Here is a 22,132-nt window from a genome sequence, read left to right as displayed (position 1 = left end):
GAGGTAAAGACGGAGCAAACTCCAGAGTGCTCTGGCTTACCTTGGAGCTGTCCTGACAAGCAGGATCTGCAGGGCAGGGTGGAGAAGCATCCGATATTGTCAGCCTCAAAATAAAAACCACGCATAGGGGCTTTTTAACTGCTTCCCTGCTGCAGCTCCAGCCCTGCCCTCAGCTGAGTCCATGTAGATTGGTGGACATACCTGCATTGCCATCTGCTTTACAGGTGTGTTGCTTTAGGGAAGAGAGTCCATCAGCCTTTTTCCGACCGTTTTTCTTTTCAACTTTCTTCAACTTTTAAATTGCGCCGCTGCCTGGAAATGATAAAAGTGGAAGTGCCTCACTCAATCGTCAAGCTTTAGGGCTTCCGCCTTCACCAAGATGGCTGCGGCCTGGAAGTGCATCACCGGAAGTGCTGCGGGGCTCTGTAAATGATGACGCCCACCGCCATTTTGCTCCTCCAGCAGCGTGGATCAGCTGTTCTGTGAGGAGGCGGTTGGCCAGAAGGGCAGCTCGTGGTCTGCTGGAGCCCTTAAGATGCGGTTGACTGAACAGCTGTCTTGACTCCAGGTGCACTGGTCTTTTGGTGGAATGCCATTGCAATTTAGGCAGCTGGGGGGGGGGGGGGGGTGGTTGCATACCCCTCAGTAGGGGGTGAAACCTAAGGCGGGGGCCAGCTTGCCCTGAGTTGCTGCCCCTGACCTGCACAACCCGAAGCCCCCTGAGCTGGATGGCAGGCTGGCCAGGGAGTCCCCTGCAATTAGCAAAGAGACTGGAGAAAAAAAATTAACGCCTGCAGTTCCTGTGGATCCGGAGGAAACAATCAAAATAAGGCACACAGGTGTGACTGACATTTTTATAATGGTGGACTATTGCGTTTCCTGTTTCAGGTGGGAGGAGCCTATCTTTCACATGCTGCCCTGGAAGACGATTAGAGAAAAAACTATGGAAGATTACTTTAGCAGCAAAACATTTAAATGGGTTATAACTGGCAATATAGCCCTCTAGGAACCTCTCAAACGCTACTAAACAAGTGGGCTTGTCCCTTTAAACGACTTTATAGGATGTGAGCAACTTGAGAACATGAGAGCGAAACATTTAGCATTATGTAAGCAATCAAACTTGTTCTACTTGGAGACTGGTAACCTACAAAACATTCACACTCAAGGTAAGTAGAAGGGATACGTATAAACAACAGAAATTTCTGTACCTTTTTAGACACAGGTTTTGCAGCTCTTACAATCTTTGCGGGACATGGCAGGTCTAAAATGAACAGACATTTGATTGTAACAAAACAGTATGCCAATTTTTTTTTTATAGTATGTTGTGTAATTAAAAAACAGGTACCAACAACGATATTCCAGACAAATTTTCTGTGTTACAATATAATAATTATGCAAGACCAGACAGTCCAAGCAAAAGTAATGGATTTCCCCAGACAGTCCAAGCAAAAGTAATGGATTTCCCCAGACAGTCCAAGCAAAAGTAATGGATTTCTAGGGCAAAGTCTAACAGAACACAACTGACAGACCAGGACCTGTACAGATCCAGTAGTAAATAGTAACGAGCAGAAATACCAACCCAGTACAAAGTATCACTACTGATGTACGTTGTTGCTGCCCTTTGATTTGACATAAATTACACTCATTAAAATGTACAAGAACAACAATTTGAACACCAGGAAAGCGGTTTAATTATTTATTAAATTAGATTATTAATTTTCACTAACCAAACGTTAATTCGACAATCACTTTACCATTTATGTAGGCAATATAAGGAATATTGTAAATGCCATTGATGACCTTCTTACTGAAAATGTAAGTTGTTATGTGGCTATGGAGCGGACCTTGTGACTTTAAAAATTTGAATTCCTGATCTAAGCACTTGTTCTGGGTCAGTGACTTGGACTTTCTCAAGCCACAGATTGGTTTCATATACTGTACCTAAAGTGAATCCAAAAAGATTTTTTTTTCTTTTTTTCTTTAAAATAACATACCGGTTATACTTTCCTGCTCTGTGCAATAGTTTTGCACAGAGCAGCCCTGATCCTCCCCTTCTCAGTTCCCCCATTGGCACTCCTCGCTTCTCCCCTGCTGAGTGCCCCCATAGAAAGCCGTTTGCTATGGGGGCACTCGTGCAAGCTCACTCCCCAGCCTCAAGGTCTGCATCTATAGACACAGACATTAGGAGTCAGACCCATCCCCAGCTGCCTTGTCACTGGCTGTAATTGACAGCAACAAGAGCCAACAGCTACATTCAGGAGGTTTTTTACCTTAATGCAGAGAATGCATTAAGGTAAAAAAACCTTCTGCCTTTAGAACCACTTTAAAGTTGAACTCCAGCTATGATTTTAATTGCATCGTTAGATTAGTCTAGCTTGGACTAATGCAAGTATACATATTCCATACCTATGGGACTGCTGTGGAATTGAAAAATCTCTGAAGAGGTCGCCACAGTCATCCGGATTCTTTTCTGAGAGGTTTCCCTTCTGCATGATAAATAAGGCAGGGGTAGGTGTCCCTCACTCGCCATGCACACAACCCCATTTTTTTTCCCCATGAATACAAAGCGCTCTGATTGGACAAGGTGAAGATTGTAAAGTCACAACCTAACCTCTCCATCTGCTCGCACAGGATTCAGAAGACCACAACACTCAGTTGTGATCAACAGTAGTAGCATTGACTACCACAGTGATACTCCCCTTCCACAGCAGTCCCACATCAGGTATAGAATACGTATACCTACATTGGTCCAAGCTGAACCAACGTATCTATGCAATAAAAACATTGCTGGAGTTTGGAGTGGAGGATGAAACCAGGTAATTCTACTACTGCAACCTAACCAAAGGCAATACACATAGGCTACTGTATGATTTTCATGTCTTAAATGTTCACATCTACTCAATACTTTTTGCAGGCTGTGTCAGAAACAGGAGTATGGTGCTGTATGGGTACAAGTGCTATAAAGATTCCCATTATTCACATGTTGTATCTACCCAGAAGTTAATTTCCTCAAGCATGCATGCAAAAAGATAAGATTATAGAATAATACAGTTCTGTAGTGTAATACCAACCAATATGGTCTACCTTGTCAAGGGTTTGGTGAAAGAGAAGCCCCCTACTGTGCATCTATAGTAATCATTATGGGGGGGGGGGGGGGGCAGAGTCAAGAAAGCCAAGAAGTAGATCACAGCACATGAGTCTTAGAAATTAGGTGGCCAACTCAGGTTATCATAGCGGAAATACTACTTTTGGAAGGGCTTTAAAATGAACCTTTCCGAACCCCCTGGTTATAAACCTGGCCAATTCAAGGAAAGTGAATGATAAAATCCATAAGCAGAGATCCCCTTCGGGAAGAACAGATTGTCACAAACAATAGATTTAGAAAAGTAGGCAACTTATGCTAGGTACTAATCTTCGCTTTTCCTGCAAAATGTGAAGTATGGCCTGCCCTACTGCTCTTCTGGTTGATGTCACATTAAAGGTTCAAACGAAAGGCAGTGAGGACACACTCAAGCTTGACTTTACCAGGAGATTCACATATTATTTGACTTCAGCTGCCTATATATCTCTAGATCGCTCTGAAGGTCAATGCTATTTTTACATTTCACAGGTTTGTCCGGGCAATTCCATTCCTCTGTGTTTTGTGCAATCATAAAAGATTCCCTTTTATTGGGGTTTGTTTTGGTCTAGGGGGGTAAAAAAAAAAAAAAAAGAAAAGAAAAAAACAGAAGATGTACTTACCCAATCCTCCCCACAGCTATTTATACCCCACACTCCAGCAGTCCAGGTTCCCGATGTCATTCAAGACCAATGTAGAGTCCATAGTCCTGCAGAGGACATGATGACATTGAGGGACAGTCCACCACCAGGAGCGCTGGGGAGTTCAGGAGAGCAGAGGATCAAGTAATTAACCCCTTAAGTGCAGACGCAGCCCCACTGCAAGGAATTATTTTATATTTTACTGGAAAAGCAGAAATATAAAGTGACCTTCAAGTGGATGTAAATGCATAAGGTTTTTTTACCCTAATGCATTCTCTTCATAAAGGTAAAAAAAGTTAAATGATCAGCTCTCTGGCCCCCTTCCCCCTCCCAAATACTTACCCCAGATTTATCTCCAATGCAGTGCACTCACGCTCTCTCTCCTCACAGGACTCCAAGGAAGCCATTGGCTTCTGCTGTTGTCAATCAAATCTGCAGTGCCAAGATATCCTGTGTGTGTCTCTAGACGCAAACAGCCCAGCTCGGGGTCGAGTTTGAAGGAGTGGCCCCATAGCTAGTGGCTTTCTATGGGGCATTCAGAAGGGAGGGAGAGCCAAGAGAACTGACGGGGGAGCCCGAAAGAGAAGGAAAAGAAAGTATAACATGTTTTCTATTTTTAGGAAAAAAACTTGAATCTTTACAATCACTTTAAACCAGCTATGTCCCAACTATGGCCCTCCAGCTGTTCAGGAACTATAATTCCTATCATACCTAGTTATGTCTGTGAATGTCAGAGATTTACAATGCCTCATGGGAATTGTAGTTTCTCTTTAGCAGAAAGATACAAAAAAAAAAAAAAAAAAAACTATCTCTAACCAAATAAATGAATACATGTATATAACACAAAAGGAGGAGGAATAAATACATGATGCGCATGATGAAAAAAGATCAATTCACTATTTAAACAAAAAAATATATATATAAAAAATATATAAAAAAAGTTTTCATGCGCACCATATACAGTGGGTACGGAAAGTATTCAGACCCCCTTAAATTTTTCACTCTTTGTTATATTGCAGCCATTTGCTAAAATCATTTAGGTTCATTCTTCTTCCTCATGAATGTACACATAGCACCCCATACTGACAGAAAAACACAGAATTGTTGACATTGTTGCAGATTTATTAAAAAAGAAAAACTGAAATATCACATGGTCCTAAGTATTCAGACCCTTTGCTCAGTATTTAGTAGAAGCCCCCTTTTGATCTAATACAGCCAGGAGTCTTTTTGGGAAAGATGCAACAAGTCTTTCACACCTGGATTTGGGGATCCTCTGCCATTCCTCCTTGCAGATCCTCTCCAGTTCTGTCAGGTTGGATGGTAAACGTTGGTGGACAGCCATTTTTAGGTCTCTCCAGAGATGCTCAATTGGGTTTAAGTCAGGGCTCTGGCTGGGCCATTCAAGAACAGTCACGGAGTTGTTGTGAAGCCACTCCTTCGTTATTTTAGCTGTGTGCTTAGGGTCATTGTCTTGTTGGAAGGTAAACCTTCGGCCCAGTCTGAGGTCCAGAGCACTCTGGAGAAGGTTTTTGTCCAGGATATCCCTGTACTTGGCCGCATTCATCTTTCCCTTGATTGCAACCAGTCGTCCTGTCCCTGCAGCTGAAAAACACCCCCACAGCATGATGCTGCCACCACCATGCTTCACTATTGGTACTGTATTGGACAGGTGATAAGCAGTGCCTGGTTTTCTCCACACATACCGCTTAGAATTAAGGCCAAAAAGTTCTATTTTGGTCTCATCAGACCAGAGAATCTTATTTCTCACCATCTTGGAGTCCTTCAGGTGTTTTTTAGCAAACTCCATGCGGGCTTCATGTGTCTTACACTGAGGAGAGGCTTCCGTCGGGCCACTCTGCCATAAAGCCCCGACTGGTGGAGGGCTGCAGTGATTGTTGACTTTCTACAACTTTCTCCCATCTCCTGACTGCATCCCTGGAGCTCAGCCACAGTGATCTTTGGGTTCTTCTTTACCTCTCTCACCAAGGCTCTTCTCCCCCGATAGCTCAGTTTGGCCGGACGGCCAGCTCTAGGAAGGGTTCTGGTCGTCCCAAACGTCTTCCATTTGAGGATTATGGAGGCCACTGTGCTCTTAGGAACCTTAAGTGCAGCAGAAATCTTTTTGTAACCATGGCCAGATCTGTGCCTTGCCACAATTCTGTCTCTGAGCTCTTCAGGCAGTTCCTTTGACCTCATGATTCTCATTTGCTCTTACATGCATTGTGATCTGGAAGGTCTTATATAGACAGGTGTGTGGCTTTCCTAATCAAGTCCAATCAGTATAATCAAACACAGCTGGACTCAAATGAAGGTGTAGAACCATCTCAAGGATGATCAGAAGAAATGGAAAGCACCTGAGTTAAATATACGAGTGTCACAGCAAAGGGTCTGAATACTTAGGACCATGTGATATTTCAGTTTTTCTTTTTTAATAAATCTGCAACAATGTCAACAATTCTGTGTTTTTCTGTCAGTGGGGTGCTATGTGTACATTCATGAGGAAGAAGAATGAACTTAAATGATTTTAGCAAATGGCTGCAATATAACAAAGAGTGAAAAATTTAAGGGGGTCTGAATACTTTCCGTACCCACTGTATATCTACTCCTATTCAAAACCAGCTATGAATAAGCACATGGTGTGAAACGCGTTTGCTGCTATCCTGTTTGTCTTGCACATGTCGATGTTGGACATTTTGATTTGAAGAAATAAAACTCAAGTTTCTACTTTCCTGAGACTGGAAGTGCCACTTTCTTTCTACATGCATATGGACTTCTTAAGTTGTGGACCTTGGTGAGCACCCAGTCTTGCAGGACTACTACAGTTTACTTAGGAATCCTACTGGCCCAGCTGTCAACACTTTGAGCAGCGATTTGTTTCTTTGATTCTTTATTTTCTGTGGCACACACGAGAAACTCCTCATGGATCCATTCAACATAGACTTAATGCCTCATGCACATTGGATGTTTTTAGCGTTGCTGTTTTTAGCTTCAGGCATTCTGCAGCCAGTAAATTCCCCAGCACGTTATCCTATGTGTCCATGCACACATAAGCTTTGATCAGCAATTTTGGCAGGGGCGTTTTCTGTCTGGAAACCCCAGAACTAGTGGGTTTGAAGTTTTTCAGCTGTAAAAATGTTCTGGAAAACTCTGGAAAACGCTAAAAACCGCTAAAAAGAAAAATGCGCATTTTTAATGTGGCATTCTACAGCTAAAGCCATTTTTTTTTTTTAGAATGCCCAGTGTGCACGAGACCTAACAGACCCAGCAAATGCTGTCTGAGACATTTAAATTTAAAAGTAAAGCTAAAGGCAAATGTATTTTAATTATTTTAGATACAGTAGCTTCATGTACACTTGGCCCTTTTTACAGCGGCAAAATGCTGCAAAATCACGCAGCGATTTTGCATTTTCCTGCGGCCGTTCCTATCCTGAACATGATTCTTCTGTGTTCAGCAGAGGGAGGGTAAACCTCACTTACCGCAGCAGCTCTTAGGCCCCTTTCACGCGGCTTCATTCTGTCGACTGAGCTGTTCTGCTCAGCGGGGGTCGATCCCCCGATCCCCACTGAGCAGGCAGATGACAGCTCTGTCTCCGTTCTGTGTGCAGTGACGGAGGTGTCAGATTCCCCTCTGATCATTTCAGAGGGAACAACAGTCAGCTGCCTAGTGGGGGCGCGCCGCAGGTGGTGCGCGCTTGCCCCCCCCCCAGCAACGCTCCCGTGAACTGAAGTACCCATACGTCGATTCGCGCAGCCGAGCCAGCCTGCCGCAGTATATGTACGGCAGGTGGGTAGCAAGCGGTTAAAGTGATTGTAAAGTTTTGTGTTGGTTTAAAAAAAAAAAAAAACACAAAAAAAACAAAAACAAACAAAACATGTTCTACTTACCTGTTCTGTGCAGTTGATTTTGTACAGGGCAGCTCCTCTTCTAGGGTCCCTCTTCGCTGCTCCTGGCCCCTCCCTTCTGTCGAGTGCCCCCACAGCAAGCAGCTTGCTATGGGGGCACCCGAGCCAAGCTGCAGCTTCGTGTGTCCATTCAAACACAGAGCTGCCAGTCCACCCCGCCCCCTCTCTCTTCTGATTGGCTAACTGACTTTGACAGCAGCGGGAAGATAAAAAAAAAACCTTCTGCCTTTACAACTTCTTTGATACTGGTGCTGGGCTCGTGTACCTTCCAAAACGTCAAAAGTTGCACTCTTTTTAGAGGAACTTCAGCCTTATCTTAAAATTTACAACAAAAGACACCTTTAACCACTTTAGCCCCGGAAGGATCGGCCCCTTTCTGACCAGGCCCTATTTTGCGATTCAGCACTGCGTTACTTTAACAGACAATTGCGCGGTCGTGCGACGCTGTACCAAAACAAAATTTATGTCCTTTTTTCCCCTCAAATAGAGCCTTATTTTGGGGTGGTTGATCACCTGTGCGATTTTTATTTTTTGAGCTATAAACAAAAAATAAATAAAAAAAAAAAAAAAAAAAGAGTGACAATTTTGAAAAAAAAAAAAAAAAAATTATATATATATATATATATATATATATATATTATATATATATATATATATATATATATATATATATATATATATATATATATATATATATATATATATATATATATATAGATAGATAGATATTTTTTTTTTTTTCACATTCTGCTTTATGACATTCTCAAAAAAAAAATATGTAAAAAACCGAAAATGTTTTGCATTTTAGGCCAATTTGTACTACATATTTTTAGTAAAAAAAATCGCAATAAGCGTATTTTGATTGGTTTGCGCAAAAGTTATTGCGTCTACTAACTATGGGAAAGATTTATGACATTTTTATTTTTTTTTTTACTAATAATGGCGGCGGACAGATCGGACCCCTGACTAACATTTTTGACACTTTGGGGGGGGGGACCAGTGAAATTACTACAGTAATCAGTGCTAAAACTATGCACTGTTACTGTAATAATGACACTGGCAGGGAAGGAGTTAATACTGGAGGTGATCAAGGGGTTAAATGTATGCCCAATTCTGTGGGATTCTGTGACAGGCACAGAGATCACAGTTTCAGCATAGCTGAAAACTACTGATCTGTCCCTGCCTGTCAGTGAGAAGATCCGCCTGCTTTGTTTACATAAGCAGGCAGGTCTTCTCTCCGTTTACCAGATGATCGTGGGAGGAAGGCGGCAATCGCCGCCTCCCCTCCCACGGTCCAAAACTGCTTCCCCTCCAGTCACGTAGTACTATGTGACTGGACCCAGGGAGCCAGACTGCCGCAGTAATATTACTTTTATTACTTTATTACTGTTTAGTAATGGCAAGCTACAGATACTTTAGGATAATTGTAGGCTTTTAATTCTTTGCATACCCTTTTCTTTTCCTAACCATTCTTCTCATGGTGACCATTTTACTAAAAACAAATGAATTACAGCCAGTTCACATATGTGCAGCTGCTGAGATCGCATGTAATTCGGAGCGCACTGCTCCTTCATTACATGCGATCTCCTGTGTGGGTGCAAATTCAGCCATGCACTTTGTATGGCTAAAATTCGCACTGCACCCGCACCAAAGACGGACAGGAGGCATCTTTTCAGCCACATCAGGATCGGATCGCACAGTGGTTCACACTTGTGCGATCCGATCCTGTGCGAACTGTCAGATCGCACTGCGATATGCGATCAAACTGGGGGTGTCTTTAAATTTTTTTTTGACACCCCCTGCGTATCGCATATGGCAGTGTGAACTGCCTCTTGTGCGGATGCGATGCGGGAACAGGCTGCGTATTCGCAGCTTTCCCGCATCGCACAAGTGTGAACCGGTGTTCCGTGAGAATTACCTACCCGTGAGAAAAACCTACCCCTCGTCACTTCCGGTACTCGGCACTGTATGTAATGCAGCGGGTACATTAAAACAGCTGTGCTGAAATACGAGTGATCTCCGCTCCTGTCCCGGTCACTTCCCTGCTCTCGGATAGTAAATATAAAAGCGGCGGCGGCTGTATGAAAACATAAATCACTGAGCCGAAAGCCGCTTTTATATTTACTTGCCGAGAGCAGGGAAGTGACCGGGACAGGTGCGGGGATGACTCGTATGTCAGCACAGCTGTTTTAGGTAAGTGCCGCGTCGGTAGGTTTTTTTCACGGTACACCGTGATCGTTTTATACTAGTGCGCATGCGCACTAGTAAGCTCCTCTGTTCTGCCATTAGGTATCCGGCGCTCTGAGCATGCGCACTGCTGCGCTGCTCAGATGCTTCTGGCCGGAAGTGACGAGGGGTAGGTAATTCTCACAGGGTAGGTAATTCTCACGGAACACCGGCCCTGAATCTCTCTGCAACATGTGACAGGAACTTCCCAGAATGCAGCTGGGAGGCCTGCGTTACATCACCAGTGCCTCAAAAAAACAGAAGTGGAAAACCAGTAGTTGTAAATAAAAGCAAAAAATGTTTTTTTAATTAAAGATAGGATTATTTCAAGCAGAGGTGCATGCTGATGTGATTTTTAGTAAAAGATCCACCCTAACACAAATTTAAATCTACAGATTTAACGGTTTCCCAAAACAGATACATTCAATGCAAGCTGTAGAATAAAATGGTCATTTGATAGCTGACAGTTCGGTTGACAGCAGTTGCTTATGCTCTCAACCGAACTGTCAAGCCATCAAATGACTGGTGTCATAACTGATCACATGTGCAGCACCATGGCAACGACAAGATGGCAGCCTCCTTGGCTGTAAAAGGCACAAATACTTACCAGAGTTACAATGGTCCAATGCCTGCAAGCTCCCTTGTCAGCGCTGGGGACTTCTCTCTATTTCCAGTCTGTGGCTGTTTTGATTAGCTGTTGTGGAATGGTTTCACTCCTGCGCACCGACAGTGTACATTCCGCAGAGGATTGCAAACAGGCAGGTAAGTATATATACATTTTTTTTTTTTTCAGAAGAGACATAGAATTTCTCTTCTACAATAAAAAACACTGCCTGTTCACAATTTTTAAATTTAGTTCCACTTGAAGTGTGATCAGATGTGGGCTGGATCATTCAGCACCCCCCAGCTGACATAAACAAAGGGGTGGGATGCTGGCATTGCCAGTGCCCTTATATGGACACATGCTCATATTTAGCCAATATCATTGGCTAAATATGAGCATGTCTATATGTGAAGGCACTGATGTCACCAGCATCCTACACCTTTGTTTACGTCTGCTGAGGGGTGCTGCTGAATGACCAGGCCCACAGCTGATTGGTCTAAAAAAGATCCTGTCTTTTAAAGCTGCACTCTGGCCAGAAAAATCCTCACTTAATGTGACATTAAATGTTTATTAAAAAACAAACACACAACATGTCATACTTACCTGCTCTGTGCAGTGGTTTGCACAGAGCAGCCCCGATCCTCCTCTTTTCAGGTCCCCCTCCAGCGCTCCTGGCTCCTCCTCAGCCAGTGCCCCTACTAGCAAGCTGCTTGCTCTGGGGGCACTGGGGTGTACTCGCTCCCGAGCCCTGCTCTATGCATCCATAAGAAACACATAGGCTAGGCAAGGCTCAGGACCCCCCCCTTCACTCTCTCCTCATTGGCTCCTGCCTCAGCCAATGAGGAATGAGAGACCTGGGAGAAGCTCAGCTCTTGTGCACATTGCTGGTTTGAGAAGGAGCTCAGATGAGTATTAGTGGTGGTTGGGGAGGGGATTCACTGCACACCAAAGATTTTTTACCTTGAGCCTTTAAAACCACTTTAAATATATGAAAGAAATACACAAAGCACACAAAAATTCAATGAAGAATACACATAACTGTTTGCTTATTCAGGGGTTCAGCTCTAAAGTGGCTGTAAACCCTTACATATACCCAGTGAAGTGCCTGGTCTTAGGGGATACAAAAAGATGAAACAAATCCTCCTGCATAAGTTGTACCCGTTTATCTGCGGGCTTCTGTTCTATACAGCTGTTCAAAATGCAGAATTTATAAAGCTTGTGAGAGCTTTCAGAAAATAGGAGATGGAAAGCTGAAATCACAGTGAGATCTGAGAGCAGATTGGAGGGAGGAGACACACCCCTTCACACAGCAACAGAGCTGCGGCTGTCAATCAGCTGGAGGTCCCTCCCGTCATCTTTTTGTTCTCCTGCTGTCAGGAAAACTTGTCAGAAGTGACTCATGCTGATAGCAGAGGAACAAATCAGTGGACAAAAATTATACTTGGTGCTTTGTACTAAGACAAGTACATATTATAGAGAGATATGCTTAGTTCATATTTCAGATCTGAGGTTTACAACCACTTTAAGAGTCGGTTCACACTGAGGCAACACGACTCCTTACTACTTCGGGGGCGACTTGTGCATTACCATGCACAACGACTTCAGAGCGACTTGCAGGGACTTCACATAATGGTAGTCTATGCAAGTCGCTCCGAGGTCGCCCCAAAATAGTACAGGACCCTTTTTCTAAGTCGGAGCGACTTGTGTCGCTCCTATTAGAACAGGTCCTGTAGCGGTCAATGGACCACAAGGGAGCGCGACTTGTCAGGCTGACAAGTCGCGCTAATGTGAACCAATGTTCCATGAGAATTACCTACCCCGTGAGAAAAACCTACCCTCGTCACTTCCTGCCAGGAACAGCTGAGCAGCACAACAGTGCGCATGCTCACAGCCCCAGATACGTAATGGAACAGCTGAGGACCTGACTAGTGCGCATGCGCACTAGTATGAAATGATCACGGTGTTCCGTGAAAAAAAACCTACCCACGCGGTGGTTAAATTAAAACAGCTGTGCTGCAACATGAGTCATCTCCGCTCCTTCCCCTGACACTTCCCTGATCTTGGCTAGTAAATATAAAAGCGGCCCTCGGCTTCGTGATTTATATTTTCATACACCCGCCGCTTTTATATTTACTAGCCGAGATCAGGGAAGTGACAGGGACAGGAGTGGAGATGACTCGTATTGCAGCACAGCTGTTTTAATGTAACCGCCGCGTTACACACACTGCCGTGCCCCGGAAGTGACGAGGGTAGGTTTTGCTCACGGGTAGGTAATTCTCATGGAACACCGGCTCTAAAGCATAGCTCCACCTAGAAGGGGAAGCTCTGCTAGTTCACACCCTCCCCCCCCCCCCCACTGCCAGCTTTGGCACTTTGGCAGGGAGACGTACCCGCTCTCACTTCCGGATAAGATCGCTGCTGCGATCGCCAAGCATTTCTGGGCCTTCCTCCACCTTCTGGAAGTCCCAGAAGACAGCGGGACCGTTCAGAAAGTGCGGCTCCACTCGTGCATGCACAGTATGAACCCAGCTGTGAAGGCTTCACTGCCAGTTTCCCTTACTTACAATGCTGGAGCCTGAACCCAAAGCGGTTTAGGGTGCCGACATGGCGGGATCCCAGGACAGGCAAGTTATATTAAAAGTCAGCATCTACAGTATTATTTTATCCAGACTGGAGCTCCTCCAAGTTCAGAGGACACCCGAGCTCATCTCTAACAAGTCCCATATGTATTTCCTCTGTAGATTTGTCTGGAATACCATGGTGATCACCAGCTGTGACAAGATATGAGCACATGGTAAGACACATGACGTACCTGCATGCACATTGCTCTTCTTCATCCAGGGATTGACCTTTGGCAGGGGGGCCTCCATAGCCTTGTGCTGGTCGTTCTCCTTGTTGTGGCCCTGAGCCTTGGGCTCTATGGAGTCCTGGCCTTCACCTCTCTCCACCTCCCTGACAGGGGCTGGCTGGTGCACCTCAGCTGCCATGTTTGGAGTTCAGGGCTGTACAGTGGGTGGGTGCTGAGCCTGGCCTCTACAACACACATACAGGGAAGAGAGAGGACACCAATGACACAAACAAGGACTGCACCACACAGGTCCTCCAAGGAGTCCGCCGCTGTGTGACACTCCACTACGGTACGGTGCGACTGGGTGTCCGAAGCGCGTTCACCGAGCACATAAACACGGGAGCGTTTATTTACTTACAAACACTGCACGTCCACGTGCCCCGCCCATTCCGGGGAACGCGCTTGGCTTGTTTGAGAAGGGTCCTAGGCGCGCATGCGCGCAGCTGTCAGTGTATGTATGTGTGCGCGCGCGGGGCGAGAGCGCGCTCCTCCTGATCACCCCTGACTCCGGTGACAGCTCTAAGTTATGAGCCACTGCTGGGAGCTCTATATTTGTCTGCCTCCTGCTCTTGCCTTGTGGCTACCAGCTGTAAAAGGAAACCATTTCTTTTCCCAAGACATTGCTACTGATTCATGCTAAACTGTAAAAAAAAATGCTGAATTATGTACAAGGGTGGCCATACAATTTTCCTTTAGATTTACCAAAACCATACCGGGTTCACATATGTTCAGCCGTAGGTTTGTGCCTGGGGTCCAGTGCGTGTCGGTTCATCGGTTTAGGTCTGAATTTGCACCTAAACCGGACCCAAACACGCACCGGATCCTTCTGCAATCTGATTCGCGGCCAGCCCAGACCTGTGTGAAAGGGGCTCCATTGAGAGCTGGTCACACTCGCATGTCGTGCGAATTTGATACGGGGAAACCCACATCAAATTTGCCTTGGGTCCAGTTCACACAGGATGCGATGTGGGAACCTGAATCACCCTGCATTCCTGTTTAAATCACATGTGTTTCTGCTTGAGCCATTCATTCTGTATGGCTTAAATCGCACTGTATCCATACCCTTTTTTCCTGCACCAGAATCGGATCCGATTCTGCAAATCGCACTGTGATTTGCAAACTGATATCGGGGTGCCATTACCTTAACATACACACCCGCAGTGGGTTGCGTGAATGGGGATGTGAATTTGCTGCAAATTCCGCTCTGCATCAGCGTGAACAGGGTCTAAAGGTTCCACTTTTAAAAAAAAGAACAAACATGTCATGCTTATCTGCTCTATGCAAAAGTTTTGCACAGAGCAGCCCCGATCCTCCTCCTCTCAGAACTCCTTCCCCTTGAACAGTGCCCCCAATAGCAAGCCGCTTGCTATGGGGGAACTGGTGTATCCTTGCTCTTGAGCTTTGCATCCATTAGACACATATAGCACTTTTCCACTGCAGGTACCGGCTCGGCTCTACTCGGGCCTGCTTGGCCTGGTTTGCTTTTCCACTGCTGGTACCGCATGGTACGGTGTTGGAACGGTACGGTACGGTATGGTTTGCTTTTCCACTAAAGTAGTACTAAAGTTAAGTGTGTGGGATAACAACGGGTGGGTGGGATTCTCTGACCAATCAGTGGCTAGTAGTGACTGCATGCAAAGGATTGTGGGATATGGTACCGGGTATGGTAACTGTTGGAACCACAATCGAGTAGGTACTGTTTTTGAGAGCCGTACCGTTCGGTTCCATGCAGTGGAAAAGCGCACCGTACCGTACCATAGCAAACCGTTCCTACACTATACCATGCGGTACCAGCAGTGGAAAAGCACAAAAGCGAGCCGAACCGTTCGGTTCCATGCAGTGGAAAGGCGCCTATAGAGCCACAGCTCAGCCCCCCTGCTCTCTCCTCATTGGCTCACTGGCTGTGATTAACAGCTGGGTGAGACAATGAGGAGAGGGAGTCCCGGGAAAGTAGCGCTGCACAATCCTGGATAAAATGGAACCACAATTTTCTTGCTTCAATGAAATGTCACAATTCTCTCCCGATTCAGGGCGTAACATCATCTTTCACATTATACAAAAAAATTGGATTTGATAGACCACTGGGCAAATACAGTGTGGTATAAAATATTACAACCACCGCAATTTTATTCTCTAGGGTCTCTGCTAAAAAAAAAAAAAAAATCATATATATGTGTATATATATATATATACATATAATGTGGGGTGATTACATATATCATACCCCTGGCTTTTTGCTAGAGGTTGGTTTGTGGCTGCTTACGCCTGTATTCACACACTTTTTTTCATTTGGGATAGTCCATAGCACTGGTCACCTCTATTTTTCTCACATACACATATAATGTTTGGGGTTCTAAGTCATTTTCTAGCAAAAAAAAAATATTGATTTTAACTTGTAAGAAAAAGGTCTGCAGCTTGTAAACGACCGACTTCAGGAGCAGTTGGGCATTTTTGTCAGAAGCCCCTGAACCCCCCACCTCTATGTTATCTAAGTTAAACTACCCTCATTTACAGACGGAAGTTCATTCAGAGCCGGTTCACACTGGGGCGACCTGGTCGCCTGACAGGTCGCCGTAGGTCGCCTTCCATAGAGAAGCTGTGGACCCGTTCTAATAGGAGCGACACAAGTCACTCCGACTTAGAAAAAGGGTCCGAAGCTTCTTTGGGGCGACCCGGAGCGACCTGCATAGACTTCAATGTTATGAAGTCCGCGCTGGCCGAAACGAGGTCGCGGTGCGAGCAGCGCACCGCGACTTGTGAGGTCGCCCCGGAAAGTCGGATCGCTGTAATGTGAACCGGCTCTTATAGAACCAGACATACCTTGTTAATAGTTATCTCTCAGCGCTGAGCAATGTTGATAAACATTTGCTGAGGCTCTTTTTTTTTTTTTTGACAGCTGTGAGCAGAACAGCTCTGCATTGTATGAATCGTGGAAATGCTGGATTAGGATCCTGAGGGTGGATGAATTGAAATCACGTTTTTTTTAATGATTAATAGTGCAGCTCTACGGGACAGCCACAGCCTAGGGCTTCAGTGAGCGAGGAGGGGACAGAGCAGAGAGCTGGTGAATGACAGTCAGCAGCTCTTTGCTCACGGAACACTGAGAACTGAGCGATCAGTGGTCTTTGATCGCTTGATTCTTATCCGATGGGGAACAGATGCAGCATCAGACCGATACTGCATCCACCTAGGAAAGTATAATTCTTAAAAAAAAAAATTCCAAACTTCATGAGCTCAGGCATCCTTCAAATTCATCTCTAGCTTAAAGCGGAACTAAACCCTCCTATTGTTTTCAGCCAAGGAAGCTGCCATCTTGGCCTTAAGTTTGATCTGCAACTGCCATGATGCTGCACATGTGATCAGTTATGACACCAGCCATTTGATAATTTGACAGTTTGGTTGAGAGCACAATCAATGTGACAGTTACATTCCCAGCACGTGTTGGGAATATAAATGTTTTTTGAAAGTGTTAAAGCGATGGGATTAGTTCTGCTTTAACTCTGTACTTGTGCACTTTTTTATTCCAATAAACTGCAGTCCCAGTTATTCCCAACCGACAATCCACCTCTTTATTTATGTGAGCTGCGGGGTGGGAATGACCCAGCTCACAGTTCACTGGAGTTAAAAAGAGAGCAAGTTCAGAGTTTGGCTAGAGATAAGTCCAGAAGTCACCCAAGCTTATCTCTATTTATTAGGCAGAGACAGGGCCGTCTTTTCCATTGGGCACGCCCGGCGGTTGCCCGGGGGCCCCACTTGCCAAGGGGCCCCACACACAGGGATGCAATTACACTGTCCCCCCCAGGCCAGTCTCCAGATTAGTTTACCTGGTGGTCTAGGGAACCCCCCCCCCGGTGGCTCTGAGTCTCCCTGCACACTGGTTGCTAGGAAGGCCAGCCGATTGGCATCTAGCAACCAGTGACGTTCTGAGAGGACCCGTCATGCACAGGGGAGGAGGATCCTCCTCGTCGGCTCGTCCTCCTCTCTCCGCGCCTAGAAGATGGGCTCCACCCACCTCCTCCCTTCATGTGCTGTGCAGCCGTTGTGGAAGGTAAGCAGACTGCTGCAGCTGCTTGATTTCTTTTTTTCTCACTCTCTCTCCATCGACTGTCTGTGCCATCCTTTTCCTGCCCTATATATCCTCTGTGTGTGCCATCCTACTCTCTCTCTCTCTCTATCTGGGCCCCAGTGCACTGCATTGCCCGGGGGCCTATAAGGCTCTTAAGATGGCACTGGGCAGAGACTGTATATATTTCCCTAATTATGAGTTTTCAGGGATCACCCAGAGTCAGACAGACTAGGAGATAGCAAAACAGGTTGGTGTAGGGAGTCCCAGAGGATGGGAGAGGCTCTGGAAAAGTCTGGGAGGCGAGCATATAAGAAGGTGGCAGTGTGGTATAGAGGCCCATCAACCCAATATGTTAACGTGAACTTAGCATCAAGTTTATTTTTCATGTTAAGTTAATGCATGCTAAGTAAAGGTATAAGGGCCAGTTCACACCAGTTGCCCGCTGGTGTGTGCTGGCAGGAACAATGCCAGTGTGCCACCCTAGAGCACCACACTTTTTACCTATTTTTTGTCAGAAGATTTTTAAACAAAGTGACATTTCATAGAGTTCTAGTTACACAGGGGCATCGCAGTGTGATACTTCACATATTAACTAAGGATCGACCGATTATCGGCAAAGCCAATATATCGAGGGCCGATATGCACTTTCCCCGATATACCGGAATCAGCCCCGGAGGTTACCGATATTTTGGGAAAATGCATGTCCCGGAGTGATGCCTGCAGCTAGAGGCATCACCCCGGTACCGGTGTCCATAGCCGACGGTTGGCTGTCTTGTAATGACAACCGATGCAGCTGAGATTACCGCTCAGCTGTCATTACAAGGAGCGGGAGGCGACGTCCCCCCACCTCCCACGGCTTGCCCGGGTCTCCCGTCCCACCGGGAGACCCCGGCAACCAGCCTGCACGGCCGCCGAAGACCCGATCAAAACAATATTTTTCACATTCTGCTATATGACATTCTCAAAAAAAAATTTAAAAATTACACTATTTTAACATTTTATGCCAATTTGTTTTCTGCTACATATTTTTGGTAAAAAAAAAAAAAAAATCTCAATAAGCGTATTTTGATTGGTTTGCGCAAAAGTTATCGCGTCTACTAACTACAGGAAAGATTTATGTCATTTTTTTTTTTTTTTTTTACAAGTAATGGCGGCAATCTGTGATTTTTTGCAGGACTGCGACATTGCGACAGACAGATCGGATCCCTAACTCACATTTTTTACACTTTTGGGGGTACCAGTGACATTACTACAGTAATCAGTGCTAAAAATATGCACTGTTACTGTAATAATGTCATTGGCAGGGAAGGGGTTAACCCCTGTGGGTGATCAAGGGGTTATATGTGAGCCTAGGGGAGTGATTCTAACTGTGGGGGGGAGCGTGGCTTCTGAAATGACCATAGAGACATGTGATCCTATATAGAAGCATCACGTGGGCTCTGTGATCATTTCAGGGAGAAGAATGGTCAGCTGTGTTTACAACAGCTGACCGTTCTCTCTTAGCGGGGAGCGATCGCGGGTGTCCGGCGGCAATCGGAGCCGCCTGACCCGTGCATCGGCTTCCCACTGCTGAGTGGGGGCGGGAGCGCACCGGCACGCGCTAGCCCCCTGACTTCCCACTCGCGACCGACGTAGGTCTACGTCGGTTTGTGCAGGAGAGCCACCCTGCCGCAGTAAAAAGGTGGTGGGTGGTCAGGAAGTGGTTAAATGAAGGGCGGAGAAACAAATGGTCCTCCTCCTTCATTCAAAGAGCACTTTTCACTGCTGGAAACTGGTATGAACAATACCTCAAAAGGTATGTGTATCTTTATTTCCAACTTTTCTGTAAGCTTTTGCCATTTTAAATTGGACCTTGTATCAAAATACAAGGTTTTGTCATTTCGTAACCTGCCGCCCCCATGTAAAAACACATTAGGAGAAAACTGTCAGCAGACCAAACACCCTCTTCAACTGCTGTCACCAAAAACAGATCCTTTAACAAATAGGAAGAGTAATAGTAAGAGACAGGGGGGGGGGAATCTCATCCCATAATGTAACAGGGCCCAAATTTACATTTACTAATAACACTCTATTCTACATTGTGTCAGTGCCAACTTAAGAGCATTAAAGGCCCCCGAGCAATGCAGTGCATTGGGGCCCTGCCTACACAATCACCCACGAGAATAAAAATGATAATTATCAATAAGGCTATATTTATTGGTACAGCAGTGCAAGCCTACTGACAGCTTCCAAGTTCGGCGGCTGGGTCCGGTGAACACACACACGGATGGGAGTCAGACTCGACTGTCCTGTGTGTGCCTCTTCCCGTGGAGGTAGACAGGCATTCCTGCAGTTGTGGGCTCCCGATCCATGGCCAAAGTGGCCTGACAGCAGCGCAGGGCCGACAGGCGCTTTCCACCTGCTAAGTTCAGCGGCGGGTTACACACAGGAATCTGGACTAATGCTTGACTAGGGCTGGGTCACTGGGTAGGTGGGGCCCCCAGGCAACTGCCCAGCATGCCCATTCGGTAAGATGGCCCTGCACTGTGTGCACAATTATTAGGCAAATGAGAATCTTGACCAAATCTTAGTTTTTATGCATCTTGTCCAACTTCAAGCTGTATACATGAATGCTTATTTAATTTAGGCATATCAGGTGATGTGTATTTATGTACAGTGCCTTGCGAAAATATTCGGCCCCCTTGAACTTTTCAACCTTTTGCCACATTTCAGGCTTCAAAACATAAAGATATAAAACTGTAATTTTTTGTGAAGAATCAACAACAAGTGGGACACAATCATGAAGTGGAATGAAATGTTATTGGATAAAAAACTGAAAAATTGGGCATGCTAAATTATTCAGCCCCCTTAGGTTAATACTTTGTAGCGCCACCTTTTGCTGCGATTACAGCTGTAAGTCGCTTGGGGTATGTCTCTATCAGTTTTGCACATCGAGAGACTGAAATTTTTGCCCATTCCTCCTTGCAAAACAGCTCGAGCTCAGTGAGGTTGGATGGAGAGTGTTTGTGAACAGCAGTTTTCAGTTCTTTCCACAGATTCTCGATTGGATTCAGGTCTGGACTTTGACTTGGCCATTCTAACACCTGGATATGTTTATTTGTGAACCATTCCATTGTAGATTTTGCATTATGTTTTGGATCATTGCCTTGTTGGAAGACAAATCTCCGTCCCAGTCTTAGGTCTTTTGCAGACTCCATCAGGTTTTCTTCCAGAATGGTCCTGTATTTGGCTCCATCCATCTTCCCATCAATTTTAACCATCTTCCCTGTCCCTGCTGAAGAAAAGCAGGCCCAAACCATGATGCTGCCACCACCATGTTTGACAGTGGGGGCGGTGTGTTCAGGGTGATGAGCTGTGTTGCTTTTACACCAAACATAACGTTTTGCATTGTTGCCAATCTGACCAGAGCACCTTCTTCCACATGTTTGGTGTGTCTCCCAGGTGGCTTGTGGCAAACTTTAAACAACACTTTTTATGGATATCTTTAAGAAATGGCTTTCTTCTTGCCACTCTTCCATAAAGGCCAGATTTGTGCAGTATATGACTGATTGTTGTCCTATGGACAGAGTCTCCCACCTCAGCTGTAGATCTCTGCAGTTCATCCAGAGTAATCATGGGCGTCTTGGCTGCATCTCTGATCAGTCTCCTCCTTGTATGAGCTGAAAGTTTAGAGGGACGGCCAGGTCTTCGTAGATTTGCAGTGGTCTGATACTCCTTCCATTTCAATATTATCGCTTGCACAGTGCTCCTTGGGATGTTTAAAGCTTGGGAAATCTTTTTGTATCCAAATCCGGCTTTAAACTTCTCCACAACAGTATCTTGGACCTTATAGAAAAAGGGGCTATCTCTACAAATTTTTAACAGATATAAAGCACCACGTCCCTAAAAAGTATTATAACGTGAAAGATTCATTGGGGGTGCCACAAGGGGGGACTTTTCAATTGGGGTGCTTAAGTATTCCTTAATATATAGAGTAAGACTAGAGAGAATTTATTTTTAGTAAAAAAAACATGAAAAAGATTTTATTCTGAAACAACAGTAAAAAGTATACTGTAATTATAAGGATTACAATATACTGTACAAAACTGAATTGTGTTAAAAACATATACAGTAAACAGCCATACAGTATCATACAAATATATATATATACTCTCCTAACACAAGGGTAGATGGTATATATACTTTATACCCAGTTGCATCCACAATGGATGGTCTTTGTGCAGGAGGCGTAGTGGCCCACAGCCATTAACCCAACATGTTTCGCGGCACTGCCGCCGCTTCTTCAGGGGTATCTTTGAGGGTGTCACATAGATATATTTGTCATGAAAATAACGACTTAAGTGGAAAAAAAAAAAAATGAAAATAAAAAAGAAAAAAGAGAAATCAATACAAAATCATTTATAGTGACTTATGCAGTTAATGATATAATATTACAACATATAGAGGTCATAACTATAGTAAACAGATATTGCATGGTGTCCATGATAGAGAGGCAGCAAAAATAATACACATCGTCATACCTGTTAAACATGCATTAGAGCACGCTGCAATGGGGAATACGACCACAAGGCTTAGGGGGAAACCCCCGGGGGGCGAACACGGGAGACCGACCACAAATAGGGCACAAAAAGTACTGCTGAAGAAAGATGAGGTCTGGAAATTCAAAGTAAAAAGGATATATTTTCAGTTCCATATACATCCATCTGGAGTCTCACCTGACAAGGGG

At 45.0% G+C, this 22,132-nt stretch overlaps 1 protein-coding gene across 1 annotated transcript in view; it reads right to left on the bottom strand.

Moving 5' to 3' along the window:
- The window catches only part of LARP1B (La ribonucleoprotein 1B), an 87,920-nt gene extending 74,351 nt beyond the window's left edge, over positions 1–13,569 (bottom strand). The window contains exons 1-2 of the mRNA XM_082266707.1: positions 13,305–13,569; positions 1,209–1,261 (exon numbers count right to left, since the gene is read on the bottom strand). Of these exons, the coding sequence (XP_082122833.1) occupies positions 1,209–1,261; positions 13,305–13,479 (228 nt within the window). The 5' untranslated portion in view covers positions 13,480–13,569. The remainder of the gene's footprint in view (positions 1–1,208; positions 1,262–13,304) is intronic.
- Positions 13,570–22,132: the final 8,563 nt, after the last annotated feature.

Source organism: Pelophylax lessonae (assembly GCF_965119305.1).
Source record: "Pelophylax lessonae genome assembly, chromosome: 1".
NCBI classification, from domain to species: domain Eukaryota; kingdom Metazoa; phylum Chordata; class Amphibia; order Anura; family Ranidae; genus Pelophylax; species Pelophylax lessonae.
The sequence above is the reverse complement of the archived record's forward strand: the minus strand, read 5'-3'. Positions and strand labels throughout refer to the sequence as shown.